Source organism: Morone saxatilis, unplaced genomic scaffold (assembly GCF_004916995.1).
Source record: "Morone saxatilis isolate NCDOM2014 unplaced genomic scaffold, NCSU_SB_2.0 Contig9, whole genome shotgun sequence".
Taxonomy (NCBI): domain Eukaryota; kingdom Metazoa; phylum Chordata; class Actinopteri; family Moronidae; genus Morone; species Morone saxatilis.
In genome coordinates this window covers 8,374,941-8,399,331 of record NW_023340268.1, presented here as the reverse complement: position 1 = coordinate 8,399,331, position 24,391 = coordinate 8,374,941, and the positions used below count along the sequence as shown (strand labels likewise).

The window sequence follows — 24,391 nt, the reverse complement described above, 5'->3', positions numbered from 1 at the left end:
AGTTAAGAATGTGTTCTCTGTTATATGTGTGTGGGGGCATACATCACTGCACAAGCTTGTCCAAACTTGTAAGTCTGAGTATGTGAGTGCATACTTGCATGTGTCGCATATTTGCAAACGGCATCAGTGTGTTAGTGCACAATCACATATTTGCCTCTACTTCTCTTACCCCTAAGTAAGTCCCCAGCTCCTCTAGTAGCAGCTCCTTCAGTTCACCCCTGCTCAGTGTGTACTTGTCACCCTCCTTCCCTGAGTACTTGTGGAAGGTCTTTATGAGCATCTGCATGGCACTCTCCAGGTTGGAAGTGGGCTCCTTGGACATGCTGGAAAGGTATCAGGTCAAAAGGTCAGACTCTGCCACAAAATGCCCGCTCCAGCCTCGACTGCATGTGCGGTCACATAGCAATCAAGGGTGAAGCCACCTCCAAGATAAAGTGATAGTAGGACAGGTAGATAGATGGATGGAAGGAAACCAAAGCAGGGACGTTTTCCCATTTCTAACGGGTCGAATAACGCTCTGCGTGTAGTGCAGAGGCTATTACTGACCCTAATTTCAGTAGTGTGTGGTCACTGTGTGTGTGTGTGTGACCTTACTGGGTTTTACATTTCAGAGGTTTGGATGGAAAGATGGAGGATAGCATTGGAAAAGCGTTTCGAACAATCTTACACACATTGTGTCCGGCATCTTGGAGCTTCTTTTGCTGGACTCGTGGAGAGACTGGACACACACAGACACAGATAAGTCACTGTCAATGGTGCAGAGTTAGATTGTGAAGACTTTCTATCTCAATGTGTAAAAAAAAAACATACTACGTGTCACCTGATGTGCTGCATAAAAAGGAACATTTGAGCTGTTTTGATAGTCCACGGGTTATTGCTCTTGTAAACTGAATTAGTAATGCATGTAATAATTAACAGTGGTATCAGAGAAAAGTGGTTTCAGTATAGACATCCTCTATCTGTTGATCGTGTAACAGCCTTATCACTCAAAATGGAAACCAGGAGTGAAACACAAAACTCACATTCAGAAACTAAGGGGCCGAGTAACCTGAGGTGCAAGCATATACCCTAACTTGTACATACAGGTGAGGGCACTCACTCACTTCCACACTTGCTTAGTCACATTCAGCTTTCAAGCTCAAATTTAAAGTTCTCTAGGCTCCTATAACTACATAAAAAATAAAGTCTGTAGCATTATTTTGAAGCTAAGCAATGCAAAATACTGAGGGACATAATCAATCTGTCAATCTCCCTGTGCATGATTTATTCTCAGCTATTATAAAAGGAGACAGGGATGCTAATGTCAGTCACCGGTTATAGCTTCTCATCACGCTTCAGAGCATTGTAGCCGGAGAGGTCAGAGTTGTAGGCAGCTGAGACAAAAGAGGAGGCGAGTGGACACCAAAGCTAGCTAACTGGAAAATCTATAGGGGTCAACGGTCTCACTGACTGACACAATACAATAGGAAACCATGGAGACGAAAATGCTGTCAGTAACACAATATTGAGTATGGTAATAATGAACATGCATTATGTAAACTTAGTGACGGAACAATATCCATGTTGAGTGACGTATTTAATTAAACATTTGGTTAAAAGAAAAGGCTAAATATACTCGTGTTCCAATGGTTTAGTACAAACCTGCCATGCTTAGAGTTGTTAATCATACATTTAACATACTTTAAAGCCAGTATATTGTAATTTATTTCACTGCTTTTCTTCAAATCCTTACTGGCTTCACTTTGATGTATAACTTTCCTGTTATGCTGTTCTCAAAGCTTACACATTAACATAGCTTTACAAGAAAAAAACAAAACGTTCAAATGACTCCCAGAAATTAGTTTTCAAGTCTTCAGCTGAGTCCCCACTACCCAGTGTCTTTCTGCTATTTACTGCAGTTACACAGCTGATAAAATGCTTTAATTTACTTTACAAGGAAACCTTTATCAGATATAGAGGAGAAAGTACAGTGAAGCAATACCCCAAGCTGTCTGTCTTACCTGAGTGCTGATGGAGGGCCTCCTTTGTCTTTGAAGAGGTGCAGGGGACTGAGCCAAGGCAGAGATGGATGGGGAGAGAGTTTGCCAGTGGCTTAAATATCACCTGCCCCTCTCCCTCCTCCCCCCCCTCCCCGCCAAACTCCTTCACCCACTTGCATAGTATCTGCTTCTGTTTCTCTATCTTCCCTCCCTCCCTCCCTCTCTCTCTCCTTTTGCAGGTGCTTTCTCTCCATTCCTCTCTCCATCACACACACGCACACACGATAACTGGAATCTTGCAAGTAACCGAGCACATAGCAGGCAAGTACAAATATGTTATCGTCACAGTTTTATTCAATATTAGCCATTACAAATGTTACATAGAATAAGCAAAAATGATACAGCGTTACATATGAAGTTAAAACACTAGCATAGTGGAGTTTACTGGACATGACAGTGGACTGAAATAAGTCCAACTGCTAAACACACACACACCCTCTAGTACTTGGCAAGAAATAAACAGAGTACATCAACACACGATGATGACAGCCTGGACAATATCCTGGGAATGGTCCCAAAATCACAAAACATTTTGACCCTATGAGCCTTTAAAGCACATCCATATAACGTGTATGTACACTTTCACTGGGAGAACACAGGCTTTTATCTTCATCTACTGTGTCAAAGAATGAATGAGACTTATTGTGTGGCAATGAAAATCTGGATGCAAACACTCCCTGCTGCAAATCTGCTGTGTTTCGTTCCAGCATGTTTTTAATCTACATGGAGTTACGGTTGGGTGGGGTTTACACTACGGGACAGTAACAAAACTGCCAGGGCAGACAGTTCAACCTCTCTGAAAGAAAACAGTTCATTCCATCCATTTGCTATTCCAAATAGGTTAAAAGAAAGCATTAGCTGCGATAAAATAATTTCCAGATGATGTTTAATCCACGCCTGTTCAGGAATCTGTTGGTAGTGCAAGATAAGTCATTTTAAAACATGCCAGTAAAATGATTTTCACTTTATCCAGTTTCTTCTTTCCATACTTTTGCTTGTGCACATTGGTTTAGAGCAAACAAAGAACACAAAGATACACGAAACATGCCTGGCCTGCAAATATAGCAAATATGGTATGCAGCTTGCCAGTATGGTACGTATATAGGCCTATGTTAATGTTGAACAGAAAGCTGGCTGTAGATGGTGCAAGAGAGTGATATGTTTTCATTATTCACAGGAAGTACCATGATTAGAAAATGTTTTGATATAAAAAGATTATAGGTTTTAATAAAAGAAAAAATTAATATTCTAAATAGCCCAAAATGTATAATAAGTGTGTTAGTAATAGAGCATGCAGGAAACACAGCGTACAATGAGTATAAAGGCTGAGCAGAGTGAGTGTAAATGAGAGAGTATTTGCAATGGGAGTGTCGCAGTGAGGCAGGGTGACCACATGACTCAGGTTTATTTGTCTTGCCCATTTTGCTGCTGAGCAGTTTGAAGTGCCAGGTGCTGTTACATTGCATAAGGTGCACATTTGGTAGTGTGCCCAAAATGTGTGTGCCTTAAGCACCATGCGGCCGGCCAGGCAGTCCTGTTACACAGCAGGCCTGCAACACGAGCCTTTTTCTCATGGCTGCATTATTGATGATGAGACAATTTACAAATCATTAAATTGTAATTAACAAATTGCATATAATGTGACATGTGAAAGAAGCAGATTTTCAAGTGTCCATAGTGGCCCAAACAAGAAAGAGTTAAATATAAAGAGGCCGTGTCATACTTAAATATTTGGCCACAATAACTGCAATAAAATGGTAATACTAGCAAATAAGTTTCCGATAGCATGCAACGCCTTATTGCGTCTTATTGTAAAAGATCACACCACATAAATTCATATTGATGGCTCAGTATTCTTTTTTTTTTTCTAAAATAAGCACAACCTCTGACACTGATCTCTCTGACAGTACCACCTCATCTGATGGGCAGGATCACCGGAGCCCGGGATTACTTTCATGTAATTGTTTGTGTCCCAGGGTGTGTTACCCATCAAATGCCTAATCCAGTAGTTTCCCAATGCCTGGGACTCAAGGATCCAGTTGCAGGTCAAACAGGGTCTTTAAACTGTATGAGGGTGTGACCGACACACAAACACGCAAGCCTGAACAAGTGGTGCTAAGACCAGCAGAAAACAATGAGAAACAATAAGCAATTTTAAAGAAAGCCTCTTAAACAAAGGTCAAGTTTCTGTCACTCCAATCCAGTATACCACCAGGTGATAATGTACCGTCCAGCACCTTCATGGATCAAAAAGTAAAAACCTGCATCAAAAAATACTTGAGATAACTGCCACCGAGTGACACCTGTTATGTTTTTTTTTTTTTTGGTGTTTGTTATCTTGTTCTTCTCTACCAGGTTTAATCCAGGTAGATTAGGTTGCATGAACACCTTCTCTGACCTGCTCCTCTAGTCACCAGCCCACTCCCATGGGACTATTTTGGGCTCCCTTCTTGACCATAAGGGTCCTTTGGTGTGGATTCCACTCTTGAACCTTAATTATTTAGCCAAGGGACACACCTGATCTTCTAGCTCCTAATCCATGGCTGACTTTGAGTGAGAACATACTGTAGGATCCACATGAAGTGAACCTCTGTAAATTTAGGAAAAAAAGAAAGAGGAGAGCACATGAAGTAGACTAGGAAGAGAGAAAGAAGAGGGTGTGATGTGATATTGAGTACACAACTGAGATGAGCTGAATTAATGCAAAGCTCCAGCAAAACAATTTGTTTATTGTCATGCCAAATCAGCTCCATAGCATGGTGAGTTAAAAGATGTAAAAAATTAATGTAAAAAATGTATATAGGGTTTTGACAGATTTTCACGCAACCATTAAAGGAATAGTTCAACATTTTGGGATATTAGTAGCTTTCTTGCCAAGAGTTAGAAGAGAAGATTAATACTACTCTCTTATCTGTGTGGTAAAAATTAAGCTACAGCCAGCAGCTGATTAGGAAAACAGCTAGTTTGGCTCTGTCTAAAGGCAACAAAATCCACGTCCAGCACCTCTGAAGCTCATAAATTATCTCGTTATATAAAACCAAAGTGTGAACAAGATTAAAACTGCCCAGATATAACTAAAGATGTGCTAGTAGACAGGTTTTTTGCCTTCGAACAGATACAGGTGAGCTTCATGTTAATTCGAGCTATCCAGCTACTAGCTGTAGCTTCATATTCAGTGGAGACCTATAAGAGTGGTGTTAGATGTCTCATCTAACTCTTGGTGAGAAAGCTAATAAGTGTGTTTCCCAAAATGTCCAACTATTTTTTTAAAACATTAGTGCATAGCAAGATGTACACTGCTGATGTTTTACCAAAGCCCAATGTACAGTAAGTAGAGTTGCAGAAGAGACCCAGATAAAGATAAAAGTGGGGAGAGCAGGGGATTTAAACTAAACATCTTGGCTGCAGTGGTGTGTTAACATACAGTGACACTTTGCAGGTAAATTATATTTTGCAGTTAGGTTTTCACAGGGATATGGCATGCATATGATAGTGTACGTCTGCATGCTATCATAGTATATTATCGTAATGAGGTAAATGTGCTATATAGTGGGATGCACATGCTGTACACATGAACATAGTGGTAACTAGTAGTACAAAGCAATAATTCTGTCATGTAGATGTATTATTTATCATAAGGAGTGGGGTTTCTTCAGAGCTGGGATTGTAGTGTTTGAACTTTTACTGATATTTTGTATTTCAAAGTTGTGTGAATTAAAAAAAACTCTTTAGTGGCTTACCAACTTCTTTTAGCATTAATGCTGTGTTTTGTGTAGTGTTGATTGTAAGCGTGTAGTGTAATTTTTTTTGTGATGGAATGGATTGTCCCCTATGAGGTCGCCTCCTCTATCTTCTTCTCCACTTCTTCCTCCACAGCTGCAGCCAGCTTCTCCGCATCTTCCTCCACCTTTTCTGTTTCCTCCACCACTTCTTTCACAGCCACTTCCACTGCTGATGCTGATTCCTCTACTGCCGCCGCCATCGCCGCTGCTGCTGGGTTCTCTTCCACCTTTGCTGCCTTAGGCTCCGTCGCCCCCTCTGCCTTTGCGCCTACCTTTAATTCTACCTTTGGGTCTGCATTGGCTTCTGCCTTTACTTCAGCAGTTGCTTCCGCTTTTGCCTCCACATTTGCCTCTGGCTTTGCTTCCTCTTTTGCTCCTGCGTTTGCCTCTGGCTTCTTCTCCTCTTTGTCCGGGGCACTTGACTGCGCCACTTGACCGGATGCAGAATTTTGGGCAGGCTCCTCTTTGGCGAGATTACGCTGGTCGCTGAGTGAGACCGCCAGGTACCCGACCAGCTTCATGTACTCCTCAAAGCCAACTTTGCCATCTTGGTCGGCATCCAGTCCCTGGCCCATGTTGTTGACCGCCTCTTTGCTGTCTGTGTCCTGGGTACAACCATGAAACAAATAAGCATGATGATGTGTAACTCTACCTGGACTCACTGATGAAATCACCATACAGGATTAGTAAATGACCCTCTATCAGTGGCTCTATTTACATCATAAAGCTGATGAATGTCATTCAATTATATTGGATCCCTTTTCCCCGTTCATCTACTGTATATTACACCACCATTTGGTCACAGTGCTCATGTTAAAAAGATCAGGACAGGCCAAGACAGGTTAAGGATGGCCTTTGAAGTGGTTACATAATGCTAGTGTTGGTAACATTTCAAAGAGGTTCAGTGAAGTTTTCCTAACCGAGAGGATGTTGGAGAGCTGGTTCTTGACAAGGCCCTGGAATTCTTTCTTTCCTAGACTCTCCTTTCCTTTGGCCGACTTCAGGAAGACCTTCACCAGGGTCTGAATGGCAGCCTCCATGACTCCTCTCTCTGGGGAAGACAGGTCAAGACAGTGGTGTTGGATAAACAGATAGATAGATAGATAGATAGGATAGATAGATAGGATAGACTAGATAGATAGGTAGATAGATAGATAGAGTCACAAACAGCTGACCACTGCTGTGGTTGCGTGCAGTGTAAAAGAGGAAGTTCTAGGATGGTCTGATTCAAAACACATTCATGTGGTAGGCACATCCAGTGGAAAATGAAACAGAGGATCTCCTCGTGTCCCTGCGAGCCCTTTCGTTTCAGGTGTTGAGTCTAGAGCTGCAATGAGGGAGGGATGGTGACGTGAGATAAGTGGAGAGGGTGAGAGGGAGTCTGATTGAGAGACAAGCTGTGATGCACAATGGAAGTTCTGATCTTTGATAGGTCATCTGATCTACTGAAGCTACCGAGGGGACTAGGCTTCAGATTACCTAAGGGATTACCTAGTCCCTGTCTGCTCCTCTCTTTCTTTGTGTCTTTCTCACCAGCTGTACCTGCTTCTCTCTTTCAGTGCCACTCTCCCTTCCCTTGCCTGCGAATGTCTCATCGTAGTTTTCATTTTGCTGCCTTCTCAAGCCACAGCCTTCATACAACTGTACACAAATAAACATAACTTTTGACAATGAAGATACAATGATAAGGATAGTAGCACACTCGTAGTGATATAAATCAAAAAGAGACGTCTACAGGCATTGCTCAAAATGTAAAACATGCCAGTAGGTGACACATCTTTGCAGGAATTCCATTCATTGCTGTCTGTGGAGATCACTTAGACAGGAATTTACAGGCCAACTCCGAGACAGTTTGCCCCACAGCAGCGAGAGAACATGTTTAAGGCGACCGTACTCATCTGTCAGCTTCAGCATTCAAATGCTGGAGCGCAAACAACAGTTTACATTGGTAAACTTGTCTTGTCAACACCCCTTGTCTCAACAGGATGCCGGCATGCTTGTGTCAGCCGAGTGGTCATTTGCAAACTAATATCTCAATTACTTAAGTGAATGTCACACTCAAGCGCCTTTCAGCAAAGCAATTTCTGTATGACTGCCACCACAAGCATATATGGCTAATTAGGGCATGTGCCTGTTAGTCTCATTATACCAGGAGAGACAGAGAGCTCTGACACTGGAGCAGAGGGCCATTAAAACCTTACATTTCACTCAACCCCCCCTTTTAGGGCATACTCAATGACCTACTGATCTCTAACTGTCATTTTGCTTTGCCAGCACATGAGCACAATACAACCACAGGTTTGCATGTAGTAGAGTGAGTATATCACATCTGATTAACACAGCTATCACTCAACATAAATGTTATAAGCATGGATTAAAAAAACATTCATTTTTATTTTATGTTTTCTAATTTCCATATCCGGATTACATATTTTGACAGTTTTTGCATTATTATAGATACTGTCTGTGTTTTATAGGAACTTTTAGGGACTTCTTCCTGCAAGGTGGCACACCCTCTGCAGCCTGTGTACACAAGGGCCTCAACGGCTCTCCGTGCGTCTTGTCCAAAAAACCCTCGAGACAGACTCTTTTTCTATACTTGGTTTGACATTTCTGTCCATTCTCACGTTCATTATTTACCTAGAGACCTCACTTAAGGTGGTATTGCCTGCTTGGAAAGAGTCCCAACACGTGCCCTAATTTCGACAAATGAACTCAAGACTTGCCCCACGTCAGAGCTTTATCTTGTCCCACTCAGGAGACAAACTAATCCCCGTTATTCGTCCTAAAAGGCCAGAAAAAAAAAAACAACAACTGCGCAAATAATTAAATATACAGGCCTACAACCAGAGGTTTCCCGTTTCCCTCCAGAGCCCAAAGGAGATTGAGTGTTGCGTTTCCAAATGGGCGAATGTGATACGGTATGTGCGCAGAGTAATGACAATACTACCGCTCGTGTGGCATAAAATATTAACAGAGGAACAAGTTAGGTTGTGGCTGTAAATTGCGGTGAGCAGACGCACAGTGGCTGTCTTTCATCCGACCCTCTCAGTTAGGTCTGAAAATACCGACAAATGAACGTTGAGGAGCGCGCACAACAACACCATCAGCGGGCATCAGATTTTACCAGGACGCATCTCCATTAACACCACAAACACTCTGAAATATCGACAAACAGTATTGAAATAAGTTGTCATAAGGGATATCCACTCGGTGAGCCAAGCTGTCACTCTGGTGGGCCTCCTTCATAAAAGGCATAATGTGCGCTAAATATCGATCTTGCGCACAATTGCGCGTTAACACGCCACCCGGATGCCGTGCGGATATACTATACATAAGCTCAAACACTCTTGTCACCTCAAGTCACTTCAATTTTTGATAGCCTGTTTGCAATTGATCGGCAACTTGACAACTGATCTACATCAAAATATCAAATATCTTTCCGAGAGAAAGAGAGAGAGAGAGAAAGAGAGAGAGAGCATATGGCAATCAAACACGGTCAATAAAACCGAGTAAAGTAAACATAAACAGAAGCAAAATAGCCGCCAACTGTTGTTATTTACTCTTTTCTAAAAGTGCAACGTGAGTCTAAACCCCATCTGAGGGCTGGAGTCATTGAAACCGTCCTGCAGTCAGACGACGGCCAAGTTTCATGGGATGGCTCTTGCAAGAGTATGTCGAAACGTGGCAAAAACGATGAACAAATGCAGTGCTCATATGCAGGAGAAACTACAAAAGAGCCCAGAAAGACGCGTCCAACTCACCGTATACAGTCTGCGGGAAAAGAGATGTGTATAAATGTGCGCAAATTTGAGTTTCTGCCCTCTTCTCCGCCTTTTCTACGCCGCTTTGAGCCTAGAGAACTTGCCAAACTAGTAGGACAGCAGAATCTCTTCCGTGATTTAGTTTTTTTTTTTTTCTCTCTTTCCTTAAAACTTTTCCCTGACAAGTCAAAGGGCGTGTACCTGGAAGAGTGAGAGGGAGAAGTGGGAATGTGGAAGAGCGCGGCTCTAACTCTCAGCAAAAAGGGAGTCAAAAAAGTGTATCGAAACACTTATAGTTGGGTTTTTATTGGAATTATCTTTGGCTCATGGGCCAGCTGTTTCACGTCATGTGTGATTTGCACAGTTTCACGCCAACTCGCTAGGCTTGTGGCTTGGAGCGGCTTCATCTGCGTGGACGAGGACACAGGGCGGGTGGGATTACTTCATCTGCACAAGGCTTTCAGAAGTATTTCACTTATTAAATGTAGATTTAGAAAAAAACTGAAAGTATAGCTATTATCCAGAATCTTACAATCCTTTTTAGGGAGGATGTGTCATTTTTTTCTTTCTTTTTTCTTTTACACATCTATATGTCTCAAAACTCACATATGTGTTAAAAGGATATAAATACACTTGTGTTTTGCACCAAGAAAAGGTACTAACATGAACAAAATCACCCCTGTTCAGCTACAAAAGACAATTAAAACGTTGGCTGTGATGGAGGGTCAATCTTCAGCTGACACAGCTGGAAATTTGAGAATAAAGGAATCTTCAGTCAAAATACTAAAGGAAAGCCAGTGTGGGTGGCAACTGTGGTGCAAGAGGCAAAGCAGTCTTGCCAGATTTTTGAAAGGGCTTTCAAGTCTTTGTATTTTATTTTTAAATTCCCTCCACAGATTAAATCTCATAACTGGTCATTCCCATGAAGTGAGATACAAGCCTCCACATTGAGGTTATCTAGGGAAGCTCTTGACTGCCAACTAAGGAGACCTCCGCATACAGACAGACACAGCCTACATGGGTGCCCAGCTCTTTTTGCCTCTCACTTTGTTGCTGCTGACTCATTTGCCCGTCACCACCCCTCCCACACTGGCACCTTAGCATGTGTAATTTGGATACAAAGGTCACATTTTCTTATCTGTCGAGAGATCCGCGTTTTTCAACATCAGTTAGCAGCACCTTGTCTCTTTTGCAAAATTAAAACAGGCCTATAGGCTATAAAACAGCTGGGGAGCAAGCCAGCACACATAACTCTGTCTAGACATCAGAATTAACACAAAGTGACCGTTACAGCAAGAATTACCAGCTAAACAAGCACAATGCAATTAAACTACAAAGTCCCAAATGTTGCAAAAACAATAAGTCCTCCCAAACATAACTTGCTATATTTGGTCCACATATCCCCATTACACAGTCTACTGAGGCCTCATTGACAGACAAGGAAGACCATGTTTTTGCATCACAGCTGCTTAACGCTTGGACAGGCAGCTTTGCACAGGCATTATGAAGCTCTATGGAACAAGATATGGTCTGGATGGTGAAGCTGTGGCAGCAGCAACACATATAGGATTACAGGGCCCTAAATCAAGGCTGTAATACACTCCCACTCAAATGTGGACGGCTGGACATCATATAATGTGGTGAATGAATGACAGGAGACAGAGTGTTGGTTGCTGAGGGCTGAAGACAATGAAGCCTTTAATTCAAAAGTTCCCTGCATTCAACAAATGGTTAACTAAAGAGTTACACATGTGGGACTGGTGGAGTGATAAAAGGATGTGAATGCCTTTGAGTTTGAATTTGGACAGCTTAAATTGAGTTGATTGGTGTTGCAACAATCTGCTCAAAGCCACAACTGACAGAGGATGGCGAGCTCTACTGACTGAAGCCTCCCTGTTTGCTCGCCAGTTTTCCGATCAGCTGCCAGAACTCGGAGAAAGTCAGCTCCCCGTCGTTGTTTTCGTCCAGTGAGCCCATGAGCTGCTCGATCGCCCCGGGATCACTGGCGTTCTGTGGGTGATCACATAGAGGAGACCCTGATCATTACAAGATCACTCTGAGGTGCAACATCAGCTACTCTGCAAGACTGTCCTGCCATCTAATGGCTGAGTGTAGTAATAAATGATAACTGGGGTCAACATTAAAAAGCACACATTTAATCAAACTCAGTCACTCACATTGGCCTTCATAAAACATGCATTCAATTTTGTCAAATAAAGTAATAATTTATTTCTATTCCACTTTTATAGAGATGCTATCTGTTATAAAATAAAATACATTTATCAAATATGGTATTTGCTTGCTGATTTTATACCAATGTAAATTGAAGACATTTTCCCCCAGATCATCATTTTAAGACATTACCTTAAATTTACCTCATCAAATAATGAAAGGAAATTACATTTGATACATATTAACATACATTAATTGAGTAATGGGAAAAGATCATTGGTAGATTAGCAAAGAAATTTGGCTTTTGCAAACATTGTGAAGATGTCACTTTGAGCTCTGGGTAATTATGATGGCATTTCTTACTATTTTCAGAATTTTTACTAGCAAATATTCAATTGATTAATGTAGAAAACAATCAACAGATTAATTCATAATTAATATTATTAAAAATGATCAATCAATTAGTTCCAAAGTCCTGTGCAAAATAGTTAAAAATGAGCTCCACCTCAACCAACTGCAACAGTAAAATCCTGCTTTTATATTAATGCATGAGTCTAATATATATTCTTAGGGGCCACTTTTACTTTAATACTTTTAGTAAATATTTTCTCATTAAACTTACATACTTTATCTAAATAACATTTTCAGTGCAGGACTTGTATCAGAGTATTTTCACAGCATGGTATTAGAACTTTAGTTAAGTGAAGGATCTGATTCTTCCTCCGCCACTGCCCAGGACATAACGATGTGTGTGACATTGTACTAAACTTAGAGAAAGTACTCTATAAAACTAAATGGCAGCAAGAATTTTTATTTCTTTTATGAGGGTGGATAACAGTAGAGTTATATGTAAAGACCATATAGCCACAGTTATATGTCTGAATAACAGCACAGTGACATCTTAAGAGGCTTCAGACACCTTAATTTTGCATAAAAAGCCACAACCTCAGTGTCAATGTCTATCTGTAAGAGCTCTGGATGCAAAGTCGATAGCAATCAGCAGGCAAAGTGGCTCTGAACAACTTTTGAGATTTACCTTGACATAGTTGGGTAGCTGGGAGGTCACCAGGTTATGGAATTCATCCTTACTGAGGGTGCTGGAGGACCCATCTTTCCCAGCATAATTCTTGAACTGGGTGACGAGGGTGCAGATGGCAGCTTCCATGATGGTCTGTGCTGAGATGTGGAAAGTAAATAAAGAGAGAAAGAAAAGCCTCAACAAAGCTGCAAAGTCAAAGACAGAGTTGTACTGAAGAGCATGGCTATCATCTCTCTACATTTATATGCCTCATCTCTGACCACTGATGCACACATCAGCGGAAAACACTTAACCTGCCCTCTTCTCCCCCATCCAGCCAGCTGACCTTATCTCTTCCTGTATTCCACTACACTGGGGACACACATCATAAAACTACACACAAACACACGCACACAAAACAGAAAAAAAGTGCCATTCTGTCATACAAAGGGCGAATTTGTACTGATGATAGCACAAAACCCATTTCAGTCTGTTTGCAGAGCAAGGGATTTAGTGACGGCATTTTTGTCAGGCCGTTCTAATCAAGAGACTGAATCATGCCTGTCTAAGCAGTAATTAGTTTATACAAAACATGACTCAAATAATACGACTTTCAGGACAACACACACTGTCGCATGTGTAAGTCTTTCCAATTGCAGGGCTGAATGTGTGGAATACCCCCAGAGAGATATACAAAGAAATGGTCTCATTTCAAAGCGTTTTAAGAACCGAGGTTGGCGGTATTAAAGATTGCTAACATTTTAGCAACATTTTTGAGTGTTGTACCCTTCCCTAATTTCTTTCTTCTCTATTTAGTTGCTGACCCATCAGCACCTTTAATGCAGAAACAAAGTACTAAAACACACAGAAATGTTTGCATGGTGACTTGTTTTTTTAGAACTCAAAGAATGACAAGCTCTCTCTGTAGTTTCATTGTGACTGTTGCTTACATTCTCGTTCATCAGCAAAGCAGCTCAATGACTGGGTTGGTTTGTGTATCATGTAAAGGCTGACAGGAAGTTTATGCGTGTGAACGTGTAAGCTGCTGTATTTAATCTGGATGTAAATATTTTAGTTTGGCATCATAGCTGCGATAATAGATGCCTGTCATGCCAACACTTCCACTTCCTGCCAGGGAGTGAGTCACACCCCGGCTATCATTGTACGTTTTAATAGTAGGGGATATATTCTGTGATATCTTTTTTTTTTTATGTTCTCCTCATGAATGAATCAACTGAAATGAAATAAGGACAAACTTTACATATTCAATGGTGGAAATTTTATTGAACTTAACACTGACTTCCTAACAGAGGACACAACTGATGATGGAAAAAAATTAAAAATGATCCAAATTTATCAATACATTTGTACAGGGATCAATTACATGCACATCGGAGCCAGTTCCTACATTAGCAGTAAGCACAGAGCCCTACTGTTGTCCCACAAAGACAAAAATACTTCTCAAATATTGATTCAACTTTCATAAATGTGTTTAATTAAAGGACTCATCTGTTTAAATTAAGCTTTCTTCCGATCCCTTTGGTCTAGAAACTTCCAACAAAAAAAAGCTCCTCTGTATAAACAGCAGAGAATGTTTAACAGAAATCCGTACAACACTTCATGTGTAAACCCTATGACATTCATTCTCTGCCATATAAGCAGCAGTACAATTGTAAGTAGTGTAAACTTCTTTTCTTCTTAATTTTGCAGAAGCAAATGAAATCCAAGACCTTTTGTCCGATCTAACATGTTTATAATAATAAAGGCACGTAAGCAGTAGCTGGCAAACTAAATTTCTGCAAACCAAAATAAAACGTCACCATTTTCACACATTCGATGTGTATGGCCTTGGACACAGTCTGTGGTTCTTCTTGTTAAAAATAAGGAAAAGAGTTGCAGTGTAGTGACAGAATAAATAAACATGAAACACTTCAAAGCTTCTTTCAACCGCTGAAGAATGAGAACCAACAATCACAATCTGTCGACTTTAACTTCACCTCCACCTAAGGAGGGAAAAAACTTCATGATAAAACATGACTACAATCAAACAACAAAAGCAAAAGAACAAATAATTATTTCTCAAAATCTCAGTACCCAACGCTGGAAAGCAGCTCTGTAATACTTTGTCTTATTTTACCTTTTGCCATTCAACTTAAAATTTGAGAAACAAAAAGATCATTTTGCCATTTTCTCAAACTAAATAACTATATCTATATCACTCACGTGCATGTCAGTTGATATCAACCTGTTAACAAAATAAGAGGACAATGAAAAAATTGAAAAGTTAGGTTGCCGATCTCATTTATGGTAAATGAATAAACCCATTAAATTAAACAGTTTGTAGATTACTAGAGATCACTACCTATTTTACTCTGAATGATCTGGGATACCCAGTATATGTAGATCATGTGATGAAGGTCCCCATGGCTACATTACAAAAAAATATTAGTAGATATAATGTTCTAAAAAAAAAAACATAACAGAAGTGAAAAGTGAGAAGAAAAAAAACTGTTGTAAATGTGAATGTTTGAGAAAAGTGCTAAAGTGGTTTAGCAGGCATACATTTAACTATGGCTATCACTTTGTCCTATTGCTTTTCTTTCAGCAGCACTGACATTTTACAAACCAGTTCCTGGCAGTTTCCACCCATCTGCTCTCGACTGACAGTTGGGAGTCACAGGATGAAGTCCTAATGCTTAGGGCTCTTGAACAGCACTCTGTATGCGTTTGCCCAAATCTACCGAAGAGCTGCTGACATGAAACTGGTCTGACCTGATCTGATTGTTATCACTGAACCAGGATCTTATCCTCTGGGATTGGACAGTTAACACCTGACTTGAGGCAAATTGGTATCCGCAAAAGTTTCTCAGCATTTTTTTTTTTTTAATGAATTGTATGAATATATTTAATGGTTGCACTGCTGCTCAACAGAATTATTTGCCATCTCCTTAAAGCCCAGTTGTTTTGTGAGTGATCTGGATATCATCAGTTTGAATTTATATTATGAACTGTAGCATGCACTACGTATTGAGAAAACACTATACAGCAGAGGAAAATCCACACAACACATTACTGAAGGATTTCGCGTTAGGAGGCATGACCTGACAGAGGTAGGTAACAACAACTAAGTCCAAAATGAAAAGTACAAGTCTAGCTTATAATTAAAGACTCAGAGGGACACGTTTATGAGAGGCACAACCACTCTGTACCAGAAGCTACTACAATTACAGCTCTGAAGAGGAGAATGTAGGCAAGAAATGTCCTATAAAACCACCACTTGTGCTGCATCTTAGCGTTGTATTTTACCCCCCCACCCCACCCCCACCCCCCTCTTTGTCTATTCAAGCTGTGGCAGCAAACTTCCACAGGGCTTCTCGTTCGAACTCCTCCATCTCCTCCTCCAGGGAGTCGTCGTCTTGCCCACCGCCCTCTAAAATGTCCACAATGTCCTCCAGAATGTCCGCCACGTCCTCGGCAAAGTCACTGAAAAGAACCCTGTCGTGGATGAACACGCCGTCCTCGAAGAACTCCGCAGTCAGCTTCCTGATCCTGTCCTTGCTCTCAGATGAAGATCCCTCAAGCTTGCTCAGGTAGCCCTCCAGCAGTTCCTCAAACTCGGGCAGCTCCACCGGGTAGAGCCCCTCCTTGCCGGCGCAGTCCTCCACGGAGCTGCAACCCAGCTGGGGGCTGACGTTGCGTCTGAGCTTCTGCTCCTGGTCTCTCCAGAAGTCATTCTGGTTGGGCTGATGAGGCTGACGGGGCTGGTGGTGGTGATGTTGGTGCTGATGATGGTTGTCGGAGTTCTTGCCAGGCCGACTGTGCCATGGTTTCTCCTTCCTCCTCTCCTCTCTGTCCGTTCTGCGCTCGCCCTTCTTCCTCTCCCACTCGTCCTGGTGTTTCCTCCATGCCTCTTTGTGAGAATTTTGCTTCTGAGACTTCCACTCCTTCTCCTTCTTCTCTTCTTTGTCCCTCCATTCTCCGTCTTTGTTATGCTTCCAATCTTTCTCTCCTCTCCACTCTTTCTTTTCGTCTTTCTTCCAGTGGTCCCGCTCATTAGTTTTGCCCTTGTTCCCTTTCCATTTGGACTCCTGCGGCTTCTTCTTACCCCACCTCTCAACCTGTTCAGAAAGCTTTTTCTGGATCTCCTCCAAACTATCTCTCACTTGTTTCCTGCCGCCTCCATCTTTTTTCATCCCTTGCAGTCTCTTCCTGCTCTCCTCCAAAAGAACTTTCTGCCTCTGTAGCTCTTCCTTCAGCCTTCCTCCCTCATTTGTGTCCTTCCTCCTCTCGGGTCCAGCTGCTTTCTGGTTACTCTGAGCATCTTTTTCACCAGGCTGAGGGGCCGGGCTTGAGGTAGCCGGGGGCATTTCCTGATCAGCTGTGAATGATTCAATATATGAAAGTTATAATGGGTTTGATAGCTAATTATAATAGGGTCACTTTTAGCACTCTTTATATCTCAGTATCTTTTCATATGCATTATCATTTAAATAAATATCAACATGCAGCAATGTTCACTCAGTGTTTACCACATTATACCTGTGAGCTGACTGAGTTCGGTCACCCTGGCCCTCAGACTCTCCAGCTCTTTCTTCAGCTCAGGCAGAAAGGACAGCTCTTCCTTCAGCTTTGTGTTTTCTTTTTCCAGACCTGCTTTACCATTTTCATCACCGCTCGCTGCTACTGCCTTCAGAGCTGAGTCGAGTTCTTCTTTCTGAGACTAAGAAATAAAGAAATAGTGCCGTAGTCAAAACCAGGTTGTGCACTACTTGGACAATAATCAAATATCTTTATTGAAAACATGCGATATATATATTGCAATGCATTAAAACATGATGAAAGGGTAAAACAACATCATTAGCATCAATATAACTGGTATACTGACCTGTAGTTGAGCCTCTAGCTGAGTGATTTGTTGGTTTTCCTGTGTCAGTTTATCCAATAGCTCTTTCATATCCTGTGGATCACCGCTAAGCCAGTCCTGGATTGAAAATGGTTGGCAAATGAAGAAAACACATATTTTTAAATAATCCCATCTTTAGCATTTGTCTTTTAAGTTCTGGGACTCAAGTTTTTTAAATAGGACTTTATACGCACATACTGGACAACATATAACACTGAGACTGTGTAAGTGAAGTGAAAGACAGTAGTAACAGACCTGGCTTTGTTCTGCATCGCTCAGTTCAGAGGCCTCAAAGTCACCTGTCGGAGAAGAAAACAACATCTTTCACATAAATCTTACAACAGGCATTTTATTGACACACAGCTGCCAAGCTGTCTTACAACTCCATAAGATGCTTTTGTGATGAAGTGTGTCCCATAAGCTCAGGCACTACTTGTGCAGAACACATAAACTATTTATTTAGGCAGACGTTTTAAAAATTCGGCAAAAAATATTTTTGCGTAACCAAGCAAATTGCCAGCAATACATAATTTCCCCTTCAACTTAAGCACGCTCAACATCCAGTGAGTCCTTCCAAACAGTGATAAAGAGTGTTATTGTACAATTCATAGTGCGTGTTATTTGCCATTTTCTGCTGCCACAGCATGAAGTGTCAGGCCAGATAAGTCCTTGGACAAGCTATTGAGCGTTAGCCAGTTAGCACAGAAGCTTACACTGCTGTCTTATCTACAGTACTGGACCTACCATTATCCAGGTCAGAGAGGAAACCTGTTGACATAGTACAGCTTAGTCAACAAGATCTAAAAACAGACATCTGTCTGTTGCTGACAACTGCGAATAAATGTGCTTATGTCATTTGTAAATACTGGCACTATCAAAAAAGCGAATGTAAATCTCTAAAAGATGATGTGCAGTAAACACAAACTTAAGATATTTCTTACAAAAGAATCTTTATTCGGTAATAATTATTATAAGCATGGCTTTAATCTCGCAGTACTGACTATAAAAAGCAGAAGCAAGCTAGCAGGCTTAGTTAGGTGTGAGAGGAACTCACCTGAGAGGAAGAGGGAACCTAAGAAGAGCAAGATCAGAGCACCCACAATGCATTTGTTCATTGAGAACCATGGCTTTTCCTCCTTTTTCTCAGCCAGCTTGAACTCCACTTCCTCTTCCTCATCTTCCTCATCTGATGTTCTTGGTCTTGGTGCCTCGAAGGAGGGGGCATTCCTCCTCCTCACTCCATCATCAAAGGTGCTTGTGTCGCCCAAATCAAAACTGCTGGATGGCTCTGAGGGAGGGAGAACTACAAGAGGAAAAGGACACTCTGAACATGAAAAAGCGAAGAGACAGCAGAGTTGTCAAATTTAATAGTGGATTTTTGTGAAAGATGATGACGCTACACCTAAAGTTAAACCACATGTATTCAAATGTGGCCCCCGAGTCACTTCCACAAATCATCTCGACATCTTTGGCTACGAAAGTGTCAGAACTAGAGTTATCTCCAAACTCATAATTATCTACTGGCAGCTTCACACAAAATACCAAAATCTAAGTGAACACATGAACTGCAAAACACAACAGTGTGTAAACAGCATGAGAAAAAAGGCTGACAAAAAGTCAGAGCTGCTTGTGGAAATGGATGACATTTTCTCACTAAATTACAACAACAGTAATTTCATGCATGGGGGTTTCTTCATTTTCTCAGCGGGGTGTACACCTCCCTGTCATACTGATAAATCACTTTCCAGCTGCTAGCGTGACACAGATAAGAAACATGTTAACCAATTCTACAGCAAAATGACTCTCATTTTCTTCTTCTATCAACTAGTGCTAATTACAAAGGGCCATAAACCACTTACTTTGCTCGAGGCTGAGTTACCAACCAGGCAAAGCTGTTAACTGCTGCAGGGCCTTAGACCCCCCAAGGAAAGCCCCATGTTCACTGTGTGTCAGTTGCTTTATGGAAATATCATCCATTGTAACTTTGTTTGGAAATATGCACAACTAAAGCAAAAAATTAACTGAGCTTATAAGGGCCTTAAAGGGAGTCCTGCTTCATTACCATGATATCAAGGCCTGTGTCAAAATACAGCTTCAAGACCTCTTTATTTCAGACGATATTGTGCTCATATTTTTCCAGCAGAGAAAACCCCCAGCAGGTTTTTTAGCCATGGCTTTACTTCAGAAACGAAAGAAGCAGAGCTAACTGGAAGATCAGGTGTTCAGAAATGATGGATTATTTTTATCACTAGTTTTGTTCTATTCTATTTTCTTGGCCATTGTTGAACAACACACTGCCTGGCATTTGTTTTGTTACACTATTAAACGAGTAGAAAGGAGCACGGAGATAAGGTGATGTCAGCTTGTTCAACACTTTGGTGCAGAGAAAGATATACAATTACTGGCCAAATTGCCCCGGGGTGTACAGTATAATGAACATGGCTGTCTCTGGGGACAGCTAACAGACCCTTAGTCTTGTTAAAGTAAAGCAAAGTAATGTTTTTAAGAGGAATCAGTGTGATAGTATCCTGTCATCCATTAGAGCAGTGGTTCCAACTTTTAACCAGCAGCATTTTCGAAGGCCTGAAGAGTTGAAAGCATCCAATTTCTCACGAGAAAAAAGTAAAAGTTAAAGCAAAATAATCCCTTATTCCCACAGCAACCTCTAAATTTCCTCCTTTAAAATGACGATAACTCTAGTTCCGTTGCCTGATTTATAATGCATACATCATCATAAATATTGCTGTAGATTGATCCCATACCTTCTTCTTCTTCTTCTCTCTTATCCTGGGCCACTGCCTCAAATGGCTCCATCTCCTCCTTATCCACAGCTGCCTCCTCCTCCTCCTCCTCCTCCTCCGACTCTACCAAACCAACAGTCTCTGGTGCGGGGCTATCATCGATGGGGCTTTCTGTCACCACGCTCTCTTGGTCTTGGCTTGGTGGCTCTGTATCCTCTGGAGTGAAGCTGATTTCAGCTTCAACATGAGGAGGAGGATCAGTAGCTGTAAGGGTCTCTGTGGGGATGCTGACCTCCGGTTCAGCAGTGAAGACGGGACTCTCCCCAGCAGCGCCCGCAGGAATCATCCCGATATCGGCAAGCGCGTCAAGCACTTGTTCTGTAGAGACAGGGATCGCAGTCAGGGGAGGAGCGGAGCAGGACTCCTCAAGTTCAGCTGGCAGGAGTTCAGCAGCGGGAATATCGAGTGGAGCCCCCAAATCAATGTTGGTGACAAAAGGTGTGGGTCCTAGGTGCTCGTTGTCACTGGGAGAGCTGGTTACAATGTCATGGATGACTGGAGGCTGACTCTCCTGGTCCAGGTCTGGAAGGTCAAGGGGGTTGAGTGGAAGAGGACTCATCCCGGTTGGACTAGAAGGAATGGGACCCTCACTGGAGTCTGGAGATGTCTCTTGACACACCTAGAAATTGGGGCAGTAAGGAAAAAGGTTATCTGTGATTATATTTATACTTTAATGTCTATTTGTGATCTTCATTGCAATCAGGGTGTCGTCAAGTGCTATGATTTTGTTTTTTTGTGCATCCATTTTCAATCTATTGTCTACAGTACTTCTCTTTCATTTGATGACTTCCTATGCTGTGACGTTTGACAATTTCAAGAGAACAGGTCTCAACTTCTCAATTTGTATTATGCGTAGGGATTGGCAGAATGCGACTAAGGATGTTTTTTTCCACCTGATGTGACTAAAAGCACCACATTCCACTGAGGCTACTTTCAGTGTATCTCTACAACTCGTATGACACATTTCAGAAATGGTAGTCACGCTTCTTATTCATTCTGAGGTACTGGTAACAAAGGCAGGTAAATAAAGTTGTTGTTATAGATCTGAAGTCTTGTCAAACCCGACTGCAGCTACTGTCTACACGTGGGCACAATAATACATCATCAATAGCTGGTTATAATAATGTAAATATGTTGTAGGGGGCTTTTCGTCCTCTTAATAATGACGTTGTTTAATTGTTATTAATTGTTATGTTATTAAGTTATTAACAACTGGATTATTACATGGTTTACTGTGTACCAACCTGATGGCCTTCTTCAGAGAGGACAGTTTCTACTGAAATGTCACTTGGTTTGAACTCCATAGCAGCTCCTGAAATAACATTCACACAATGTCAAAACTATAAATATGAAACCAAATAATAAGTTTAAAAGCAACCTCTTTGGCCTTAAATGTTGATTTTATGTCACAACCCTTGCCAGCAGCCACAGATCTTGACTCGTCAATACCTGTGACCTCCTCAGAGAGACTCGGAACATCACCCAGGCTCTCGGTGCCGTCGTCCACCGGCCCGACATTCTCAATAGCAGCCTCCTGTGGAATGAGAGAAGATCCCAGGAGATCAGGCTTCACCAGCTACAGTAGGCTCAATGGTAACACCGACCTTGACATTTACAGCACACCCAATACAGGCATGCCTGCACATGCACACAAGCCTGGGCTCGGAAACATATCGATATTTCTTGTTTATCATCTATCACTGTAATTGAATCCTGGGGTTCTGTTTTTATCTTGTGATGTTGTTGTCTTGATTAACAATAAAGTAGACAGTGAGTCCGATTTCTCCTATAATGATTTCACTGGATAATACAATTTACAGTTAGACCCCCACATTAAACATCCATTATAAAATGTGACTGTAGATGCTGACATATAATTCTCCATTATTAACATTATATACTCAACTGTCATATTTAGTCCACCCTTATTGATATAAATGGGATGAACAAAATATTACCTCTCAGTATAAGATAATGATATTCAACAACACCACATTATAGAGGCTCCAAAAGTACCATTACAGTTCAACCAAAACTGAACACTATAACCTTCATAAAGGAAGGATTTATTACAGGGCTGTTACATTAGACTGCATTAGAGTTAGGTATTTAGTGAGTCTTTAGATATTTAGCACCTAATAAACTGATAATTAAGTATATATTGATATCTGAGGAGGATCTTCTAGTAATTACAATATAAATATGTATATCCTTAATGCCCTTTCTTATCACAAACATACAGTCATGCACAAATACTTGCACGAAGAGTCAAAATACGAAACATGCAAAACAACACGAAACAACACAAAACAACACGAAATAGCTGTGGAAGAACAGATAAGTCAATGGCTCACACATTCATAAAAAACACACTTTACACATTCCAACTGTCACTATCAGTGTTTCACAAACATTTGTCAACAATTTCATAATTATGGGAAGCTTTTGGGGGTGCAAGAACAGACGAGCCATATTTCAGCTTGTATTCATGAGCCAGGAAAACATCCATCCTCCAAACTCTATCCAGGCACACAGAGCTCGAAGCAGAGTTTCCTGAGCTGGTTCTCTCTGTCTTACCTCGGGGGAGAGGAGGGTCCAGCTGTTGGTTGAGGAGCCACTGCTGCCTGTGCTGTGGCTGTTGTCAGACATCGCCCTCTTCTGGCTCGACTTGGCACAGCACGGTGCAGATTCGGCTTTATGCTATTCTGCAGACGACGACAGAAACAACGTGTCTTCATTGAACATGCATGATGCATACACTGCACGTCTTGTGTGGAGGCAACAGGCTTATCTAGATGTAATAGTATGAGTGTAACTTGGTTATTAGTGTAGATAAATGGAGGCTAATATGCAAAACTATGAGTATGCACAGTTCTGAACATGAAAATAATACAAAAACTGACGAATTTTGTGTCGTTTTTTCTGCAGTATTATGATCCTGGCGTGTAAATAATGATCTAAGGGGACACAATTATTCAATAACGTTGCAATTTGGGACCTAATTCACCGCACGCAAGGGATAAAGACCAGATTGTCGTTGATACAAGTTATGTAACGGTGTGGTGGCATCCATAATACACTACTGCGCAGTTTAACAAACGCTTTGGTCAGGAGAAACAGGAATCTCCTCATCGCATTCATCGCCTCTGCTATTTCCAACCGACCGTTCATTCAGATCCATCCATCCACTCAATCTGTGTGCAGTTTAAATGACCAAAAATGGTCAAAACCCCCCTCAAAAAAAAAAAAAAAAAGACACGAGCAGTTCATTGATCCAGAATCCGAGCAAACAAAAGATTAATACTCACTTGTCGGCAGCAATGTGCTCGCTTGAGCTTCTGTTTTGCACATGCAAGGGAGCGAAATTTAAAGGGGGCTATGGTTGTTGTAGCAACCGAATTAAAGGTTCATTCATGATGGTAAACAAAGGATGGTAGGCTGAAATATTCCCACTCCCACTCTTCCGCGTTCTCACTCGGGCCCAAAACTGTTAGCGAGCGCTTCAAACACCTGCTCGACTCCGACAAATTAAAAACAAAGAAGACGGTTTATTTACCCCACTTGCTAACACCTCAGTCGCTCGCTGTTTTTGTCTTCACAACGTTTTTTGGGGGTTGTTTTTCTTTTTTTAAGCAAGAAACAACGCTCCTCTCTCCCTGTGAACTTGGGAACTTTGGGAATTCCAAGCTGCGTCACGTCAACCAAGCCGCCTGTCGACCAATGGCATTTCAGCAGAGGCCGTGGAGCGCCCGCCCCTCAGCCAAGGATGGACCAATCAGGTAGAAGTGTCGTGTCAGGGGAAAACGACGCACGTCCGAGCGTGATTGACGCCCGCAGGTGAAAGTGGCAGGTGATGGACGCGGATCCGTCCCCTGGTTTTTAATAATACAACTTCATGTGTGAACCTAAGCC

At 41.6% G+C, this 24,391-nt stretch overlaps 4 protein-coding genes across 6 annotated transcripts in view; all 4 read right to left on the bottom strand.

Moving 5' to 3' along the window:
• s100s (S100 calcium binding protein S) overlaps positions 1-2,080 on the bottom strand; it is a 2,347-nt gene extending 267 nt beyond the window's left edge. The window contains exons 1-3 of the mRNA XM_035681414.1: positions 2,001-2,080; positions 672-718; positions 170-323 (exon numbers count right to left, since the gene is read on the bottom strand). Of these exons, the coding sequence (XP_035537307.1) occupies positions 170-323; positions 672-685 (168 nt within the window). The 5' untranslated portion in view covers positions 686-718; positions 2,001-2,080. The remainder of the gene's footprint in view (positions 1-169; positions 324-671; positions 719-2,000) is intronic.
• A 231-nt stretch (positions 2,081-2,311) lies between these two features.
• s100u (S100 calcium binding protein U) lies at positions 2,312-9,790 on the bottom strand. The gene is made up of 3 exons (XM_035681065.1): positions 9,586-9,790; positions 6,742-6,872; positions 2,312-6,426 (listed from the first exon to the last, which is right to left on the bottom strand). Exons 2-3 carry the CDS (start codon positions 6,859-6,861, stop codon positions 5,869-5,871), a joined length of 678 nt encoding a protein of 225 aa, XP_035536958.1. The 5' UTR covers positions 6,862-6,872; positions 9,586-9,790; the 3' UTR covers positions 2,312-5,868.
• Positions 9,791-11,246: 1,456 nt separating this feature from the next.
• s100a11 (S100 calcium binding protein A11) lies at positions 11,247-13,017 on the bottom strand. The gene is made up of 2 exons (XM_035681490.1): positions 12,794-13,017; positions 11,247-11,595 (listed from the first exon to the last, which is right to left on the bottom strand). The coding sequence occupies exons 1-2, from the start codon at positions 12,920-12,922 to the stop codon at positions 11,461-11,463; spliced, it is 264 nt and encodes an 87-aa protein (XP_035537383.1). The 5' UTR covers positions 12,923-13,017; the 3' UTR covers positions 11,247-11,460.
• Positions 13,018-16,106: 3,089 nt separating this feature from the next.
• Positions 16,107-24,391, bottom strand: pbxip1a (pre-B-cell leukemia homeobox interacting protein 1a). Of its 3 annotated transcripts, none has more exons than XM_035680975.1 (11): positions 24,036-24,391; positions 23,057-23,184; positions 21,929-22,013; positions 21,724-21,791; positions 20,441-21,098; positions 18,733-18,981; positions 18,423-18,446; positions 17,934-17,977; positions 17,661-17,756; positions 17,315-17,495; positions 16,107-17,153 (listed from the first exon to the last, which is right to left on the bottom strand). In XM_035680975.1, exons 2-11 carry the CDS (start codon positions 23,126-23,128, stop codon positions 16,117-16,119), a joined length of 2,514 nt encoding a protein of 837 aa, XP_035536868.1. In that variant the 5' UTR covers positions 23,129-23,184; positions 24,036-24,391; the 3' UTR covers positions 16,107-16,116. The 3 variants fall into 3 exon arrangements, with proteins under 3 accessions (XP_035536868.1, XP_035536869.1, XP_035536870.1); XM_035680976.1 differs by lacking the exon at positions 24,036-24,391 and adding an exon at positions 23,788-24,018; XM_035680977.1 differs by lacking the exon at positions 18,423-18,446.

Excerpts from the sequence above, each read along its gene's own strand:
- s100u (XM_035681065.1), bottom strand. The coding sequence starts at position 6,861 with ATGGAGGCTGCCATTCAGACCCTGGTGAAGGTCTTCCTGAAGTCGGCC. Across the intron at positions 6,427-6,741 it reads AGCTCTCCAACATCCTCTCG|GACACAGACAGCAAAGAGGC; the intron begins GTTAGGAAAACT and ends GGTTGTACCCAG.
- pbxip1a (XM_035680975.1), bottom strand. The coding sequence starts at position 23,128 with ATGTCTGACAACAGCCACAGCACAGGCAGCAGTGGCTCCTCAACCAAC. Across the intron at positions 21,792-21,928 it reads TCTCTCTGAGGAGGTCACAG|GAGCTGCTATGGAGTTCAAA; the intron begins GTATTGACGAGT and ends ATGTTATTTCAG. Across the intron at positions 17,978-18,422 it reads CCTCTCTGACCTGGATAATG|GTGACTTTGAGGCCTCTGAA; the intron begins GTAGGTCCAGTA and ends CTTCTCCGACAG.
- s100a11 (XM_035681490.1), bottom strand. The coding sequence starts at position 12,922 with ATGGAAGCTGCCATCTGCACCCTCGTCACCCAGTTCAAGAATTATGCT. Across the intron at positions 11,596-12,793 it reads AGCTACCCAACTATGTCAAG|AACGCCAGTGATCCCGGGGC; the intron begins GTAAATCTCAAA and ends GATCACCCACAG.